The following is a 16437-nucleotide window of genomic DNA, read 5'->3' as shown; positions in this document are numbered from 1 at the left end:
TTCCAATGGAATATATAATGAACAGTAATGAAATTACTGATCTTTATATAAACAGACATTCTCAAAATGAGGTAAAATCAGTAACATATGAAAGGGTTTATCAAGCAAAGATCCAAACTGGTTTTCTGGTGATGTCACCTTTACAATGGATATGAAGATTCCCGTACCAAATTTTGTCAACATCAGTACAACCTGAGTTATGGTAAACTATCCCTGAGTTGTGGTTCATATGATCATTTGGGTGATAACTGCCCCAAATCTAAATGTTTCAACTGCATGGAGATCGGACATATCACTAATCAGTGTCTCAAACCCTGTCAGAAATGCGAAAGTTCTGAACACTGAGTTAACACTTGTCCTTTTAGAACTTTTGCTGAAAGAGTGGGAGCACCGGTAGAGCCGGTGCTCCCACTCTTTCAACCAAATCAGAACACTGTACATATCAGAGAGGCATAATGAAGAGTTCCCGGATCATTCAATTGTCTAGTAAATAAATAAATAAACAGCGCTTTTAAATAAAGTACACTTGGTAAAATCACAAAAAGTCTTTTCTTTCTCCTAATACTATCAGGCTCTCTTGCACCCCCTATACCAACAACTCTAACCCTATGATGAGCACCCCCTTTACTTTTTCACCTCAATAAAGATTGAAACTGGTCAAGTCATGAAGTGACTTCACGTGCAATCTCTGTTTGCTTACAGTTGGATAAAGGATTAAACCAAGAATATAATTTCTTGCAATCTTTAATTTATGGTATTGTGTGTAGTTGAATTAATTAAATAGTGGAGTTGTGTGCAGTAGTGTAGAATATCCTCTCTCTCTTTCTTGATGAATCCTTGGAAGTGTGGCGTAATAGTAATCTAATATCCATTCCATCACCCTCAGTTTATATACCAACTTGCTATGCAGCACTCTCCAGCAAATGTCTTCATGCCAAACTGATTACTATATATGAGTCCTCTTATCCAGCTATTAGAAAATGTAAGCAGACAGCTCTCAACAAAGCCGGCCTTATCCTTTAAAAGTTATGCTAACAATCTCATAAAAAAATCCTATGCCTATCAAACAAATTCTGCTTTCTATTTATTCCTAACCAATTTCTCACCAATACTTTAATCACAACTGAAGATATACATACTAAAATAATCTGTCTCAACACCAGTTTTGTGCAATGGCACTATTTTAACTCTTTCACTGGGATCCACTCTGTTGCAAGAGTCTCATAAAACAACCAGGTCATGGGCACAGTCAACTCTTTTACTCATTCCCTAATCTTGACTACTCAATAATTCATTTCAAAAGATTTTTGGTTCATTTACCTTATCTCCTGTAGTTACAGGGAATAGAGGAAAATGAACTTAATTCTTGGAGTACAGGATACTATGATAGTACTACATGAAAAGTTTCTATTATTACTAACTTCCTATCAACAATTTTCCTGAAAATTAGCTGTTATCTCATATTCCAATACCATAAAATCCTAAATTTTGGTCTTCTAAGGAATTTTAAGCTGCATCAATCCTACTAGATCTTGGTCTCCCTTTTTCTGGCCATCTTGGCATCACGCACCTTCTTTGTTAATCTTACACATTCAGGATTATGTTAACTCCACTTATATATTCCTGAATGCTCATAATTTCAAGTTTCTTCCAAATACCTTCATTTTTAATATTATTCTGCTATGGATGTTATGTGTCCATCTAATTTTTCTTAGAACTCACAGAGGATTGCTGCAATAATGAGAAGGACACTGACCTGTAGAGATAAAACATTTATCATTCCGTTGTATAAGACCCTGATCAGACCACACCACTTGGACTATTGTTCTCAGATTTGGTCCCCAGGATTTGAAGAGGATAAATTAACTGTGGAAAGGGTACAAAGGCAGATAACAAAGATGGTTTCAGGACTGTACGATGATAGTTATGAGGATCGGCTGAGGGAATGTGGACTGCAGAGTTTGGTGGATAGAAGGAGAGGTGATATGATTGAGACTTTCAAACTGTTGAGAGGTGGTTACAGGGTTGACACTGGGGAGTTCTTTCACTTGGTTGAACAGCAGGAAGGAGTGATGACAAGAGGCCATCCCTGGAAGTTACGAAAGGAAACCGTGAGAAAGAGGATGAGGAGTGGTTTCTTTGCATGGAAGGTGGTTGAACCATGGAATGTATTGCCTGATGGAGTAGTGAGAGTGAGAACGGTCAATGAGTTCAGGGAGTGGTATGATAGACTTTGTGTTTCTTAGGGGGGGGGACCTCCCCTCGATGAGTCTTGATAGACTTTGTGTTTCTTAGGAAAGACCTCCCACAATGAGTCTTTTGACTCCATGGAGGCCTGAATAATAATAATTTATGGTGTCCAGTCTTTGATCAAATGATTTACTTCCAACCCAGCTCTCAGATCCATAACTTAAAACTGGTTTGAATACTGTTTTTTATACTGCTACTTTAGCATTTTGATTAATTTCTCTCTTATTCCATATAAATTTATTCAGTTGACTCCATACATAACAGTTGTCTTATTCTATTCTCTATTTACATATTTAATTTGCCATCTTCATTAAATATTGTGCCTAGACAGCAGAAATGTTTTATTTGGTCTACAATTTTCCCCACTGGAAAAAACTATAGACCAATAAATGCAGCTAATTAATAGTTTCAATGGAACATGTGCACTAGACATATTAAAGTAAATTTCACATCTTACACATGTAACAAAAATTATATAGAATTTATTAAAAAAACTCCAATATTGTAGTTCATCCAATGTTACATGGACATCATCAGGGAAATAGACGTTAACTACATTCAAAAGAAGAATCAAAGTAATGAGTCATAAATCATGCCTATATTAGCTTGTGTCTCAGTAACAGCTGAAGTATATGATATTACACTATTAGAGCTCAAAGGAACAATGTAGTAAATTGTGTAGATAAAAGAAAATGAATAAAAATAAAAAATATTGAAAATAATTACTAATTAAAAAAAAAAAAAAACTTATGAACAATTACTAGTGATCCCTTCCCAAAACTTGGATACTGGCATACAGACTGTACGCCAATATCCAACACAGACAAGCACATTTCATCCATAAACGTAGATTGATTCATAAGTTTGAAATATTAGAAGGAAGAAACCGTCACAATATTCAACCAATAACTGAATATTACAACAGCTGGGTTATAAATTTTACTAATAGACCACTGACAAATGATGAACTAAGTGTTTTTGTGTAAAGATCCCGTTTTGCCTTGTCTCCCTGACATAAAGGTATCATATGTACAGATGAATCAAATAAATTGCATTTTGAGATTGCCCAAATTTTATGCAAAGCAAAACTACTTCCTTTAAATATACTCTTCTCAGAAGTATAAACTCTTCACTCCCTACACCAAAACACCAAAATTGTCACAAAGTTGATAAAGATAATGCCACTGTTGTCATGAATATCACTGAGTATAATCATAAAATTAATATCTTATTAAGAGATAGATCAACCAACGGTGTTATCAGCAGGGATCCAACAAAATGTCAAATCAATAAAATTTATTAGACAATGTAAAATTGTTGGATGCCACTACTGTTGAGGAGTACGAATTCATCATGCTCATTCATCTCGTCTCTATGGCCTTCTTAAAATGCATATGGATGGCAACCCCCTACATCCAATAGTGGACTGTATTGGCTCTCCAACTTACTACCTTGTAAAGCATCTCTCTCATCATCTTCAGACTCTCTCACTGGCCATACCAGCTCTTATATCAAAAAAACAGTCTTCATTTCAAAGAGAAAATAAAAGATCAACATTTGTTTAATAATGAGATGATTATGGTTTCTTTTGATGCAGTCACCATATTCACCAATATACCATTATAAGAGACTCTTCAAAAGACATTGTCGACCTATTTAAATTTACCATCAACATAGGCTATTTAACATGGCATAATAAGTTGTTCAATCAGATAGAAGAAACAGCAACGGGCAGTCATATCTCACCAGTGCTAGATAATTATTTCATGGAGCATCTAGAAAAAGAACTCTTTGACACTACATTCCCTCAGCTTCATATATGGTTACATTTTGTTGATAATATGGTTATGTTTTGTAGAGGATGTGTGGAGTGTTTGATGGCAGAAAAGACTTGTATAAGAAGGACGGCCCTGCACTTGAATTCATTTGGCATCAGGAGCCTGGAAAAATTACTTATTGGGATGAGACCTAATGCAGACTCAGAAAAAATAGATCATCAAGGGAGGAATGAGAAAAATGTTTGTGAAAGTTCAGCTATGGTAAACAAATGTCATAAAGATATGAATGGCTTCAAACATGGTTACATATCTGGCAAAGGAGTAGAAATATACACTTTGAGTTCAAACCTTTTGAGTATGTCTGGGAAGGGAAAAGAGAAAGTTCTACAATAAAGCCAAATAGATGCATATCTAATTATAAGAATAGGCTAAGTGGTAATTTGTTATGTCTATACACAAATGCCAGGAGCTTTGAGTTCGTTGCTTTATTGAATACGATGTGACCTAAGATTGTTGGCATTAGTGATACCTAGCTATCAATCAGATATGGTAACTGGGATCAAGTGTAATGGATATACTTGTTTTAGGAATGACAGAAGAGATAGGAGAAGAGAGGAAGGGGGGGGGAGTATTACTAATGATATCAGATGACTTAAGTTCAGTTAGGGAACAAAATGAAAGAAAATGATGGTAACAGTGCTCCATGTAGCAGTAAGTTTGAGGCTATCTGGCGTGAAGTGGAGGCTAACAGAATGAAATATATGGTGGCAGCACAGATGCAAGGGACAAAGAAATGCATCACCAATTTAGCCTTATGTGTACTAAAAGTGATCATTATGGGTGACTTTAATTATCCAAACATTGTTTGGGTAGAAGAGAAATCTCATGATAAGAATGAAGAATTTATTGAATTGTTGCAAAACAACTTTCTCAAGTAGCATGTGAAAGAAGAAACTGAAGGAGAAAGAGTATCGGATTTGTTCATAGCATCAAAAGGGATCTCTGTCAAGAATATGACTAATGTCACCAACTGATGGTAAAAGTGATCATGCTGTACTTTGTTGGGCAGTATTTAATTATTCTGATATTCCCATTAGAACAGGTTACCTGTTGAACTACAAAGCTGGAAATTATGATAAACTTAGGAGAATATGATCTTTGGTCCTATGATATCAGTATTTTTTTTTTGTGTGTGTGTGTGAGAACTACAGAAAATGTAAGATCATACATATAAGTGATTAAAAGCATACATTTAAAGAAATAGACATTAAAAGAATATGGATTAAAAGCATACATTAAGAGACAAAAATGCCACTTGCATAAAATATTACACAAAAACATAAAATGTCAAATTTCACTCATCCAGTGATTGATATACTTTAAAGCTGTTTCATTACACTGCATTTTTTTTGGGTACATATATTATTAATGTCCATTAGGCAGCACTGCAGAAGATGATCCATGGTTTGTGTTTCACCATATGAGCAGCTGTCATTGTCTGGGTAGCCCATCTGGCCATATTCTGCTTTGATCTGCCCATTCCAGAACGAAGTCTATTCAATGTCTTCCATCTTTGCCAGTCTAGATGTAAGCTGGATGGAAGAGATTCATTCAAGTTCAGAGCCTCTGGCGATTGTTCTTGCCACATTGTTGACCTTGTGGCTTTTATGGAATCAACCAATGGTTCCACTGAGTGAATAAAACTTTTCCTTCAGTTTAGCCTCTTATTTACTGCAACATGTCCATACAAAGGATGCTGTTCATCATTTAGTTGTTGTTTCTGCTCATATCTACTCTGTGTTGTTTTTCTGATATGACGAGGTGCAGTTCCAGACAGTAAGTATAGATGGTCAATTTTTGTAGGCTTAAGGCAGCCGGTAATGTGCCGACACGTTTTATTAAGAAACTTGTCAATAATTTTGACATGGAGGTCATAGCAGAAGCATTCAAGTCACGACTCCTGTCGGTTGTTTACAAGTCACAAATTCTGCTACCAGCGATCTACAGTACAGTATAATATGATATCAGTTACTGAATGGGAAAAATGTCAGTAATGCATGGGAATCTTTGAAAAAGTGTTTAAATGAGGCAGTTTTTAAATGGGAATGAAATGGATGTGCAACCTTACTATGCAAGAGTTCTACAAGTAGAAGATGATGTTGAAACAATATCGTGAGAATAAGAGTGAGAGAAGTTATGAAATATATAAAGTGCAGGCCAGAAAACTTAGGAGTATTGTGTGGAAAACTAAATTAGGATATGCAAAGAAATTGGCTATGCGGGCTAAAGGTAATCCAAAAGCATTTTATCATTATGCTGCAAGCAAAAGAAAGAATGAATGGGGAAGAATAACTTTACTAAATCCAGGTGGTACTCTAATGTCAGAAGCTAATGAGATTGTTCAATTAATGAGTGCTCACTTTGCCAAGATCTATCAACCTAGTGTAGGTAACATAGTGCACAGTACTATTACTACATTGGATGAAGAGATAGAGGTGCATGAGAAGGAGGTTCTAGAGCTGCTGCATAACTTCAATAAGAATTCAGCAATAGGAACAGATGGAATATCTGCATGTGTGCTAAAGGAATGTTCACCCAAATTGGCTAGGCCTTTGACATGTTTGTATAACTTCACTCTCAGATGAAGAATGATACCACAGGAATGGAAGGAATGTATGATAGTTCCATTGTATAAGAGTGGTTGTAAAAACTGATGTGCTTAACTAGAAGTAATTCTTTTGTGGTAGTGAAGATTTTAGAGAAGTTGGTAAGAACTCACATACAGAAATATGTAGACAAACAAGCTAGAGTAACAAACAAATTAAAGGAAGGTCATGTTTTAGCAACTTGCTCATAATGTTTCATAACAATGCTTTTAAGGCACAGTATGATGAGCTGTGTGTATGATAAAAGGACTTCCTAGTTGAGAACATCTTTGGCTCCATGGGGTCTTGGGGTAATAATAATAATAATATATCTAGACCTTTGAAATTCATCACCAAAGCAGACAATGCTTGAGAACTAGATGCTCACATATCTCCAGTCCTGTTCATATAAAACAGCAATGCTGTTCTGATATTTTAAGGATGGTATACCAAATTTATAACCACAACTAGATATCCTGCTTTCTAAATAATGCAAACGACACAAATATCAAACATGCATTAGAATGGGTAATGCCACCTAGTATGTACATTCTGTTATCACATCATGTGTTTGCCAAAGGCTATTTTTGTTTTCATCAAATATTAATATTCTACTTCATAAATACCATTTTGGCAGTTTCAACTAATATACATATTTTTAATTATAATCTTTTGTTTATTATAAAAATAAATCTGGATACAATTTTCCATATTTATATAAATACCCATCATACCTCTTTTGCATATGCTTTCCCGATACCATCTGTAGCTCCTGTTACAACTGTAAAGAAAAGTTGTTGTTTTTTTTTACTGTTTTTGCAGCATTTTTAATCAACAAATCATAATCAAAGAACAATGAAAATTACATGAATATCTAACTAGGTAAAAATCACTATCTGAACTCCAGATTCAAAAGAGATGAATTTTAAAAGAAATGTGATCCATGGAATCAACAATAGCAAACACTAAATTACTTCTTACTTCTTGTTTAAAGGCATGAATATCCATAAGTTTCTCTTTAAATTTTTAAATTCACAAATTTTGGAAAAAAAAAAAAAATCATGTGTAACCTAAGAACAACTCACCATGGTTACAAAATGCAGTAACTTGCATCATTACATAAACAAGTAAGAAGTAATGAAATAAATATAAAAAAAGTATTACACAAAAGCAGTTTAGTTTAGGAACAAAATAAGCTGAGTGCTAACAGAACTGTTTATATTACCATATATGTCGGTGTATAAGACGACTCTCAAATACTACAAAAAAAACCTCGAAATCTTATACGTTAATCTTGACTTGTCTTATATGGCGAGTATAAAAAGGGAAGCTTAATATCTTGGGCGAGCATTTAGGTAGTTACAATACATCGTTATATAAAAAAGTAGGCAGTGTTGTTTATAAACAAATCAGATTAATTTTTTGTTACATAAATTTATTTAAAATATTACAATAGATGTAAGTCTTAAAAAACAAATAATAATTATTAACCTCAATTTTCATGTTAATTTTCTTCATCATCTGTTGAAAATAGTTCTTCAGATTCATTGTTTAAATGATTGTCATATGGATCCCAGTTTGAATCCGGTGAATTGATTTTGTTTTCATTTTCATCAGTGTCCCACAACAGATCCACCCAGGATCTGTTGTGGGACGCTGATGACTTCTTAAACCACCCAGGATATACGGGATCCCTAAATTCATAAACCTAATAATCCCTTTTGTCCAATAGTTGGCAGCACAGACAACCCATCTACAAAATGGCCAAATATTTATCCAAATCATCTCCCCCCAATAAGCAACTCACTCTCTCATTTATAAAAAATTCACTGCACTTTAAAACTTTAATAAAAAAATGTAACCTTTACAGATTCAGACATCATTTTTACCCTTGACATTACTTCTCCATTCAACAATGTGCCTTTCAGAGATGCTTGACTTTATTAAGCCATATTTTCTGTCTAATATAACTGAATTATTAAATTTACAATTTATTCGAGTTACTTCTTATGGAATTGGAAAAGATATAAACAGATAGATGGGATTGCTATGGGTTCCCTTTTTTACTCCCACTAGCTAATTTCTATGTGGAGCATTTTGAAAACATTCTGTGAAAGTTTTGCACCTAACACAGCTACACTCAAACCAATAGTTTGGCTGCACTATGTTGAAGATGGGTTTGCTATTTGGCTTCATGGCCAAACACATTAGATACCTTTTCGGCACATCTCAACAGCTAGCATCCTAAAATAAACTTTACCATAGAAAAAGAAAGTAACAATTGTCTTCTCTTTATAGATACACCATTGACAAGATTTCTTAATGGTTCATTATCCTTTTCCATTTACAGAAAACCACAATACAGGAAAGTGTTTATATAAGCAATCATGCCATCCTTCCCAAAAGTATGGCATCCGCAAAGCACTTACTCACTGAGCCAGGGCTATTTGTTCAAATGACATAACCCTTAAAACTGAGCTCAGGGACCTTTGCACACCTCTTTAGTCAATGGCTTCTGCCAGTATAAAATACTTCATGCACTTTGCAACCATCACACAGAATCACGGCAAAACTATTCAAATTCCATATATCAAGGGCACATCAGAAAACATAATTCAAGTACTCCTTGCTATCTTTTAAACCACTCATGCAGTTAGCCAACTTCATTCTCTTACACATCCTGGAGTATATAACATTCCTTGTGCCTTGTAGTTTGACCTAATTTGGACAGATTGGTAGATCAGTTAACATCCGCCTCAAAGAACACAAAAATTCCACCAAAATTAAAAAAAAAAAAAAAGATGACAACTGTTTGGGATAAGACTTTCCCAAACTGGCAGCATTCATAAACCATCACAGTTTAAATTACATTAAGGCAAAGCTTTGTAGCTCTCCCTGAACAAGCATTCAAACATAAAATGACTGCTGTGAATGAGCCAATGTGGACAAGGAACACAGGTTCCTTCCAGAGGAACCTGTGTTCCATGTCCACCTCATATTGTGTGAGACTCCATATAACAGATGCTTTTAAGGGAAAAGAGAATTCATAATGCTCATGAATTATCTTTTCCACAGAACAGCTGGTTTTTCCAAAGTCAGAAAGATGGCACCCGCACATGACCTAATAAACAAGGTAGAGACCGTGGGGGGAGGGGGGAGCTGAAAAAAGTTTTTGATAGAAAACTAGACATTTGTTATGAATGCAAACACTGAGGACAAGGTAAACTTCTTCAAGTCTACAACCTGCACAGAAATGCCAGAAACATACCAGATGGTTCTGAAATCATTTCTTTACAGTTGTATCCTGAGGATGCGATCTTAATGCAACAAAGTGGAAATGAGGATTTGATCATGAAAAGTTCTTGTTGTAAAGCCAAATTACAGAAGAAATGGTATGGATTCTGCTTTTCAATTTCAATAATGCCATTCTTCTGAAAGAAATAAATGTGTCAAGTTGTGGTACCTGTCTCAAACAGTCAGCTAATGGTTAAAACTTTAGAGGTACTGTTAAAGTTTTAACAATCAACTTGTTAATCAATTCGTTAATATTTGCTAATTTAATAATTAGCAAATATTAACGAATAGTAAAGTAAACAATTCATGCAATTCTGTCTTGTCTACTATTACTCTGAAGGACTGCAAAATTCAGCCCAAAATATTTCTGAAATCATTTAATTATTATTAGTTATCATTCAGGATCTCCATGGAGTCATAAAACTTACTATGGGAGGCCCACCCTAGAAAATACTACGTCTATCATATCACTCCTTGAATTCATTCACTCGTTCACCATTGGTGTTCTCACTGCTCTATCGGGCAATGCATTTCATGGTTCAACCAACCTCCATGCATGGAAACCATTCTTCACCTTCTCGCTCATGAGGGCTTTCATAACTTTCAGGGATGGTCCCCTGTCCTTTCCTTTGCATAAGAACTCCCCATTGTCAATCCAGTAACTATCTCTGAACAGTTTAAATGTCTCAATCATATCACCTCTCCTATCTACCAAACTTTGCAATTCACATTCCCTTGGTCTATCCTCATAACTAACATTGTAGTCATCATATGATCTGTGTTACTTGCCTCTGCACTCTTTTCACAGTTAATTTATCTCCTGAATGATTTGCAATTATAATTTATTGCATAGAAAATAATTATTACTAAATATGAATTAGCACTATCTAAATCTACATGCTTTGTAGATTATATAATCATGTAACCACATAAAAATGTAATACAAATTATAAGAAAACTGTTATTGAAAACATTCATAAAATTAGAATAATTTTTACCATGGTTCAAAATATTAGAATATTCCAAATTGTTCTGATTAGTTTTGAGGAGAGCATAGAAATAGCATATATTTCAGTAGCTGCAGTACTGACTCATAAGATATTTTCACAGGAGATGGAAAGAACTATGTGAATGTGTCTAAATCTACGACATTGAGAAAACTTCACAAATTGGGTTTTAAATCACATGTGCCCAAGATGAAGCCGCTTATGACTTCCAAGCAAAAGGCAGCTGGAGCACGACTGTGGGATCAAGAGAACTGGAAAAAGGTACTTTTTAGCAATGAAAGTATGTTTTGTGTGTCCCATGGTCATTAAGGGATATGTTTAGTATCTTTATTCACTAGCCCATACCATGACAGAGGTTGCAAATTACACCGAATGTTTCATAGATTCTTTATCAAATACTTCAAATGTTCAGTGAAATTTGCATCCTCTGTCATGGTATGGGCTTGTGTGACTGCAGAGGGTCCAGGTAGGCTGTGTATTGTGTACAAAAGAGTCAATTCCAAAGTGTACCAAGAAATTCTTGAGCACTTAATATTACTGGCATCAGAAGATTTATGCAATGGTGATTTCCTCTTTCACAGCTTCTTGTCACACTTCCAAGACCACTACTAGATGGCTAAAAGAAAAGCAAATCAATGTAATTCCTTAGCCTGTAAACTGCACTGAGAATTTGTGGGGAATTATGAAGAAACATCTTTGAAAAGTTACTCCAAGAGACAAAAATGAAATTGTTTCTAGTCTGCAGACCATATGGACATGATTTGATAAAAAAAGACTGTGAACCATTAGTTATAAAAGGTCATAAAATTATTTCAATTTTGTGAATATTTTCAAATAACAGTTTTCTTATAATTTATATTACATTTTTATGTGTTTATGTGGTTATATAAAAAAAAAGGTAAACAAACAGCAAAAAAAAAAACACGTGGGCTATGGGACAAGAGTAATTAAAGATTGGCTTACACCAGAGATTTTGAACTTATGGGAGAAAAAAAGAATACCCAAAACTAACCTCTCAAAAGAAGATAATGAAGAAAATAGAATATTATAAAAATTTGAAAAAAAGAAATAGACAAAAAAATGCAGATTAGCAAAAATCACATATTTAGAAGAAGCATAAAAAAACATGACTCAAAGACCATTTATGAAATAGTTAGAGATAACTAGAACATACTCACCCAACCCAGTTTCAATATTGCAAAAAGATGGAACCACAACAAATAGCCATGAAACAATAAAAGAAATATGGACTAATCATTTTAAAGAAACATTTTTGGCTGAAGAAAACATAGATCATTATTATTATTACCCAAGACCCCATGGAGTCAAACACTCATCTAGGAGGTCCTTTTATCAAACACACAGCTCATCAAACCGTGCTTTAAATACACTCAAATTCTCTGCAGACACTACACTCTCAGGCAAGGCATTCCAATTGTTCACAACTCTGCATGAAAAAAACCTGCTTTCACTCCCCTACTCACACCCTCCTTATACAGCTTCCAGGGATGTCCTCTGGTTCTCCCCTGATCTCCCACTATTTTCAGTAGAACCTCTCCAGCATTGATCCTATAACAACCTTAATAACTTGTAGGTCTCTATCATATCTCCCCTCCTCCTCCTGTCCACCAGACTCTGCAAGTTGCATCTTCTTCGATCTTTCCTCATACTCGACATTCCAGAGGTCAGAAACTACCTTAGTCAGTCGTGCTGGACCCTCTCCAACATCTCTTCATCCTTCTGAAAACCAGGTGACCAAATCTGGGCACAGTAGTCCATGTGTGGCCTAATCAAAGCCTTATACAATGGAACAAGATTCTCCCTACTTCTATAAGTCAGTGTCCTCCACATCATTCCCAGAAGCCTTTGTGTTGTCTTCACAATTTTGCCCCCCCCCCTAAATTTCAGATCCTTATCTACTATCACTCCCAGATCTCTTATTTCCTCCACCTCCGACAATATATCCTCAACAAGCATAAATTCTGCATCTCATTTTTGTTTTCCAAAATTTAAAACCTTACATTTTGCAACATTGAACTCACATCCTCATTCCTGTGCCCAATCACTCAATTTATTCAAGTCTTCTTTTAAGGCCACAACATCCTCTCTACTCTTCATGGTTCATCCCAACTTTGCATCATCTGCAAACAACTGAATATCTCCATCCAAATCTTCGCCAATATCATTAATATACAAGTTAAACAGATCAAGACACCTTCAACCCAGAAAAAACTTCTGACACAAAAGACATACTAAATGAAGAAATACATAGAGAAATCAAACAAATGAAAAATAATAAAGTACCAGGCAAAGACAACATTCAAAAAGAACTTCTAGAAAAAAAGGGGAGAAAGCATAATAAATTACCTAAGGGAACTGTTCAACAAAATACTAAAGAAAGGAAATTTACCAACAGAATGGAAAACAGGCCATATCATACTCATCCACAAAAAAAAAGGAGATGTCAGATCCTACACTAACTATAGACCCATCACCCTTCTAAGCCATTACTATAAAATATTCATCAGGATTCTTCAAAACAGAGTTAAACATTCCTATGAAAAACAGATGGAAGAAGAGCAAATGGGATTTAGAAATAGCAGAAGCACAATAGATGTAATTTTCACATTAAATAGATTAGCAGATCTTATGAGAAACAAAAATAAAAACTCCACTACTGTTTTATTGACTTCAAACAAGCTTTTGACTCAGTAAACAGAAGCAAACTCATTAAAATTCTAGAAAACAGAGGGTTCGACAAATACCTGTTAAACTGTATCAAGGATTACTATTCAGAAACACAAGCAATAGTGAATTACAAAAACATAAAAACAGATTCAATATTAATTAAAAGAGGAGTTATGCAAAACTGTCCATCGTCACCATATTTATTCAACCTGTACCTAAAAGAAGTAGTAGACAAAGGACTACAGATGTGTGAAGGCATAACTGTAAATGGAAGAAATATAACACATTTAAAGTATGCTGATGACATAGTTATCACTACAGACAGTCAAGAAAATTTAGAAAACATCCTGACCAAGCTGCATCAAACAAGTAACAAATATGAGCCTATTTCGAAACCATCAAACACAGAATCGATAATGGATGGGTAACAATGGGCAGACTACAAAAAATATGGAACAATAAAAGATTAAGCAAAGAACTCAAATTAAAGATATATAAAACAATGATAATTCCCATAGTACTCTATGACTCAGAATGCTTAAGAAAAAAAGAAACTGATAAACTCAATGCTTTTGAAATGAAATGCCTAAGAAAAATCAATAGAACAAACTGGACATAAAGAAAAACAAATGAAAAAGTCAGAGAAGAACTTAACTTTAAAGAGACGATAATTACAGGCACTAAAAAGAGATAACTAAGCTGGTTTGGACATGTTTCAAGAATGAACCCAGAAAGACTACCAAACATATTATTAAATGGTAAAATTGAAGGAATGCCCAGCAGAGGAAGACCAAGAAAGAAATGGATTTACAACATTTCTGTTCTGCTGTAAAAAAAGACAGCAGACAGAAAGAAATGGCAAAAATTCGTCTTTGAGGAACCAACCCCACCATGAGTGGAAGAGAAGAAGAGAAAGTGGTTATATAACCTACAAAGTACATAGATTTAGATGATGATACTACTTCATATTTGGTAATAATTATTTTCTATGGGATAAATTAGAATTACAAATTATTCAACACATTTTCTTTGATTATTCTAATTTTTTGATTCATAGGTGTACAATGGAATGACAACTTTTTTATCTCTGCTGATCAGTGTCCTTTTCAGTGTTGCAGCAATCCTCTGGGTTACCCTCACCACCTTCACAATGTTTCCCGAATTTCATGTTTCTATCAGTCATCACCTCCGAAACCCTTGCCTCCCTCACTTCCACCAGTACAGTTCCTCCAGCAGAGTATGCAGCCTCCCACTAATGTATCCCAAACTTCAACATTCAGCTGAATTACACTGACACTACCATTCATTTGCCCATCTGTCCAGCTTATTCAAATCCTCTTGAAGAGCAACCACATCTGCACTACTACTAATAAAGCCTTCTGCTTCACACGATCTGCAAAAAAAATTGAATATCCCCTGCAATTCATTGACGATATCATTGATATAAGGGTTAAACAATACAGAATTGCAGGTCCCAGTACTGACCCCTGTGGGACTCCACTTGTAAACTTTTGCTTCCTTGATATACTCCTACACAATTCTCTGAAACCTAACAAACAGCCAATCCCCAATCCAATTCACTAACGTGACATCCAAACCCATATGCTGCAACTTAAATATCAGCTTATCATGTAGCACCCTGTCCAATGCCTTTGTAAAAATTAAAAAAAAGGAAGAATATGCCTTTCCCTCATCAACTGCTCTTGTCACTTTATTATAAAAGATTACTAAAACAAGAATACCCTTAACAAACCCATGCTGACTCTCACAGATAACATTACATTCATTTTTCCCAATGCTGTAAATGATCCGAACTCCCAATGAAAAACCAAGTCAACAAAGATATCAGTTCTTTAGTGCATTCTCTCAAAACCCATGGCAAAATCCCATCCAGTTCCATTGCTTTATTGACATCCAGTGTATTCAGTATTTGAAACACACTCTCTTCTTACACTTCTAAGCCTTGAACCTGCCTCATCTCTCTAGTATCTATCACCTCTCTTTCTATCAAACTTTGCAATCCACATTCTCTCAGTCTGTCCTCATAACTAACACTGTAGTCCTGATATCATCTTTCTCATCTGTCTCTCCACTCTTTACTTGGTTAATTTATCCCCTTCAAATCCTGTGGTGCTTCTCTAGGATGAAATACTCCAATAAAGTGTTCATTGAACAACTCCACTATGTCCTATGCATCAGTTACTCTACTCCCATTTTTATCCAACAATATCAAAAAGGATTAGACCTGGATGAAAAATTGCATCTAAGTCTAATGTATAAAAAAGCTTTATTAGCATAGAATTTTCACTTAAGTATATCACAGGAATTGCCACTATAAGATCACAGAATGGCAATTAAACTTTAACAGACAATAAAAGGTCAGTAATTTCCTACCTTATTTTTTAAAAAAATTATATATATATATATTTAGACAATATATAGTTAAGAAAGATTAGCTAATTTAAAAAGTACTATCTCTCACAAAGGAGATAGATGAAGACCATTGGATCTGTTTTAAGTACAGTGAAGTAAAGTTTCATGTTTATTTATAAAGCTGTTCTATGCAGATAGAACCATTGTGTCTTGTCCAATTTTTATGGATACAGCACCACTGAAAACAAGCTGTAAGATGAGTTGTAGATAAAGGAAGACAGACTATAGGCATTTGGATGTATAGGCCTACTTATCGCAAATGTTTTGCACAGTTTCTCAAGATATCCACATACTCATGCTTGAATGGAGCCGACTTACAAGATGACCTGCCATAGTTCGTCA

The 16437-nt window shown here is 34.8% G+C and overlaps 1 protein-coding gene across 1 annotated transcript in view; it reads right to left on the bottom strand.

Annotated features, from left to right (window-relative positions):
* Positions 1-16437, bottom strand: part of LOC150097881 (very-long-chain 3-oxoacyl-CoA reductase-B-like) — a 201268-nt gene that overhangs the window by 180806 nt on the left and 4025 nt on the right. The window contains exon 2 of the mRNA XM_090406335.1: positions 7408-7454. Within this exon, the coding sequence (XP_090262461.1) occupies positions 7408-7454 (47 nt within the window). The remainder of the gene's footprint in view (positions 1-7407; positions 7455-16437) is intronic.

The sequence above is a fragment of the Typopeltis vanoorti genome, chromosome 16 (assembly GCF_054136105.1).
Source record: "Typopeltis vanoorti isolate ZY-2024b chromosome 16, IOZ_Tvanoo_1.0, whole genome shotgun sequence".
NCBI classification, from domain to species: domain Eukaryota; kingdom Metazoa; phylum Arthropoda; class Arachnida; order Uropygi; family Thelyphonidae; genus Typopeltis; species Typopeltis vanoorti.
This window is presented reverse-complemented; position numbering and strand designations above follow the sequence as displayed.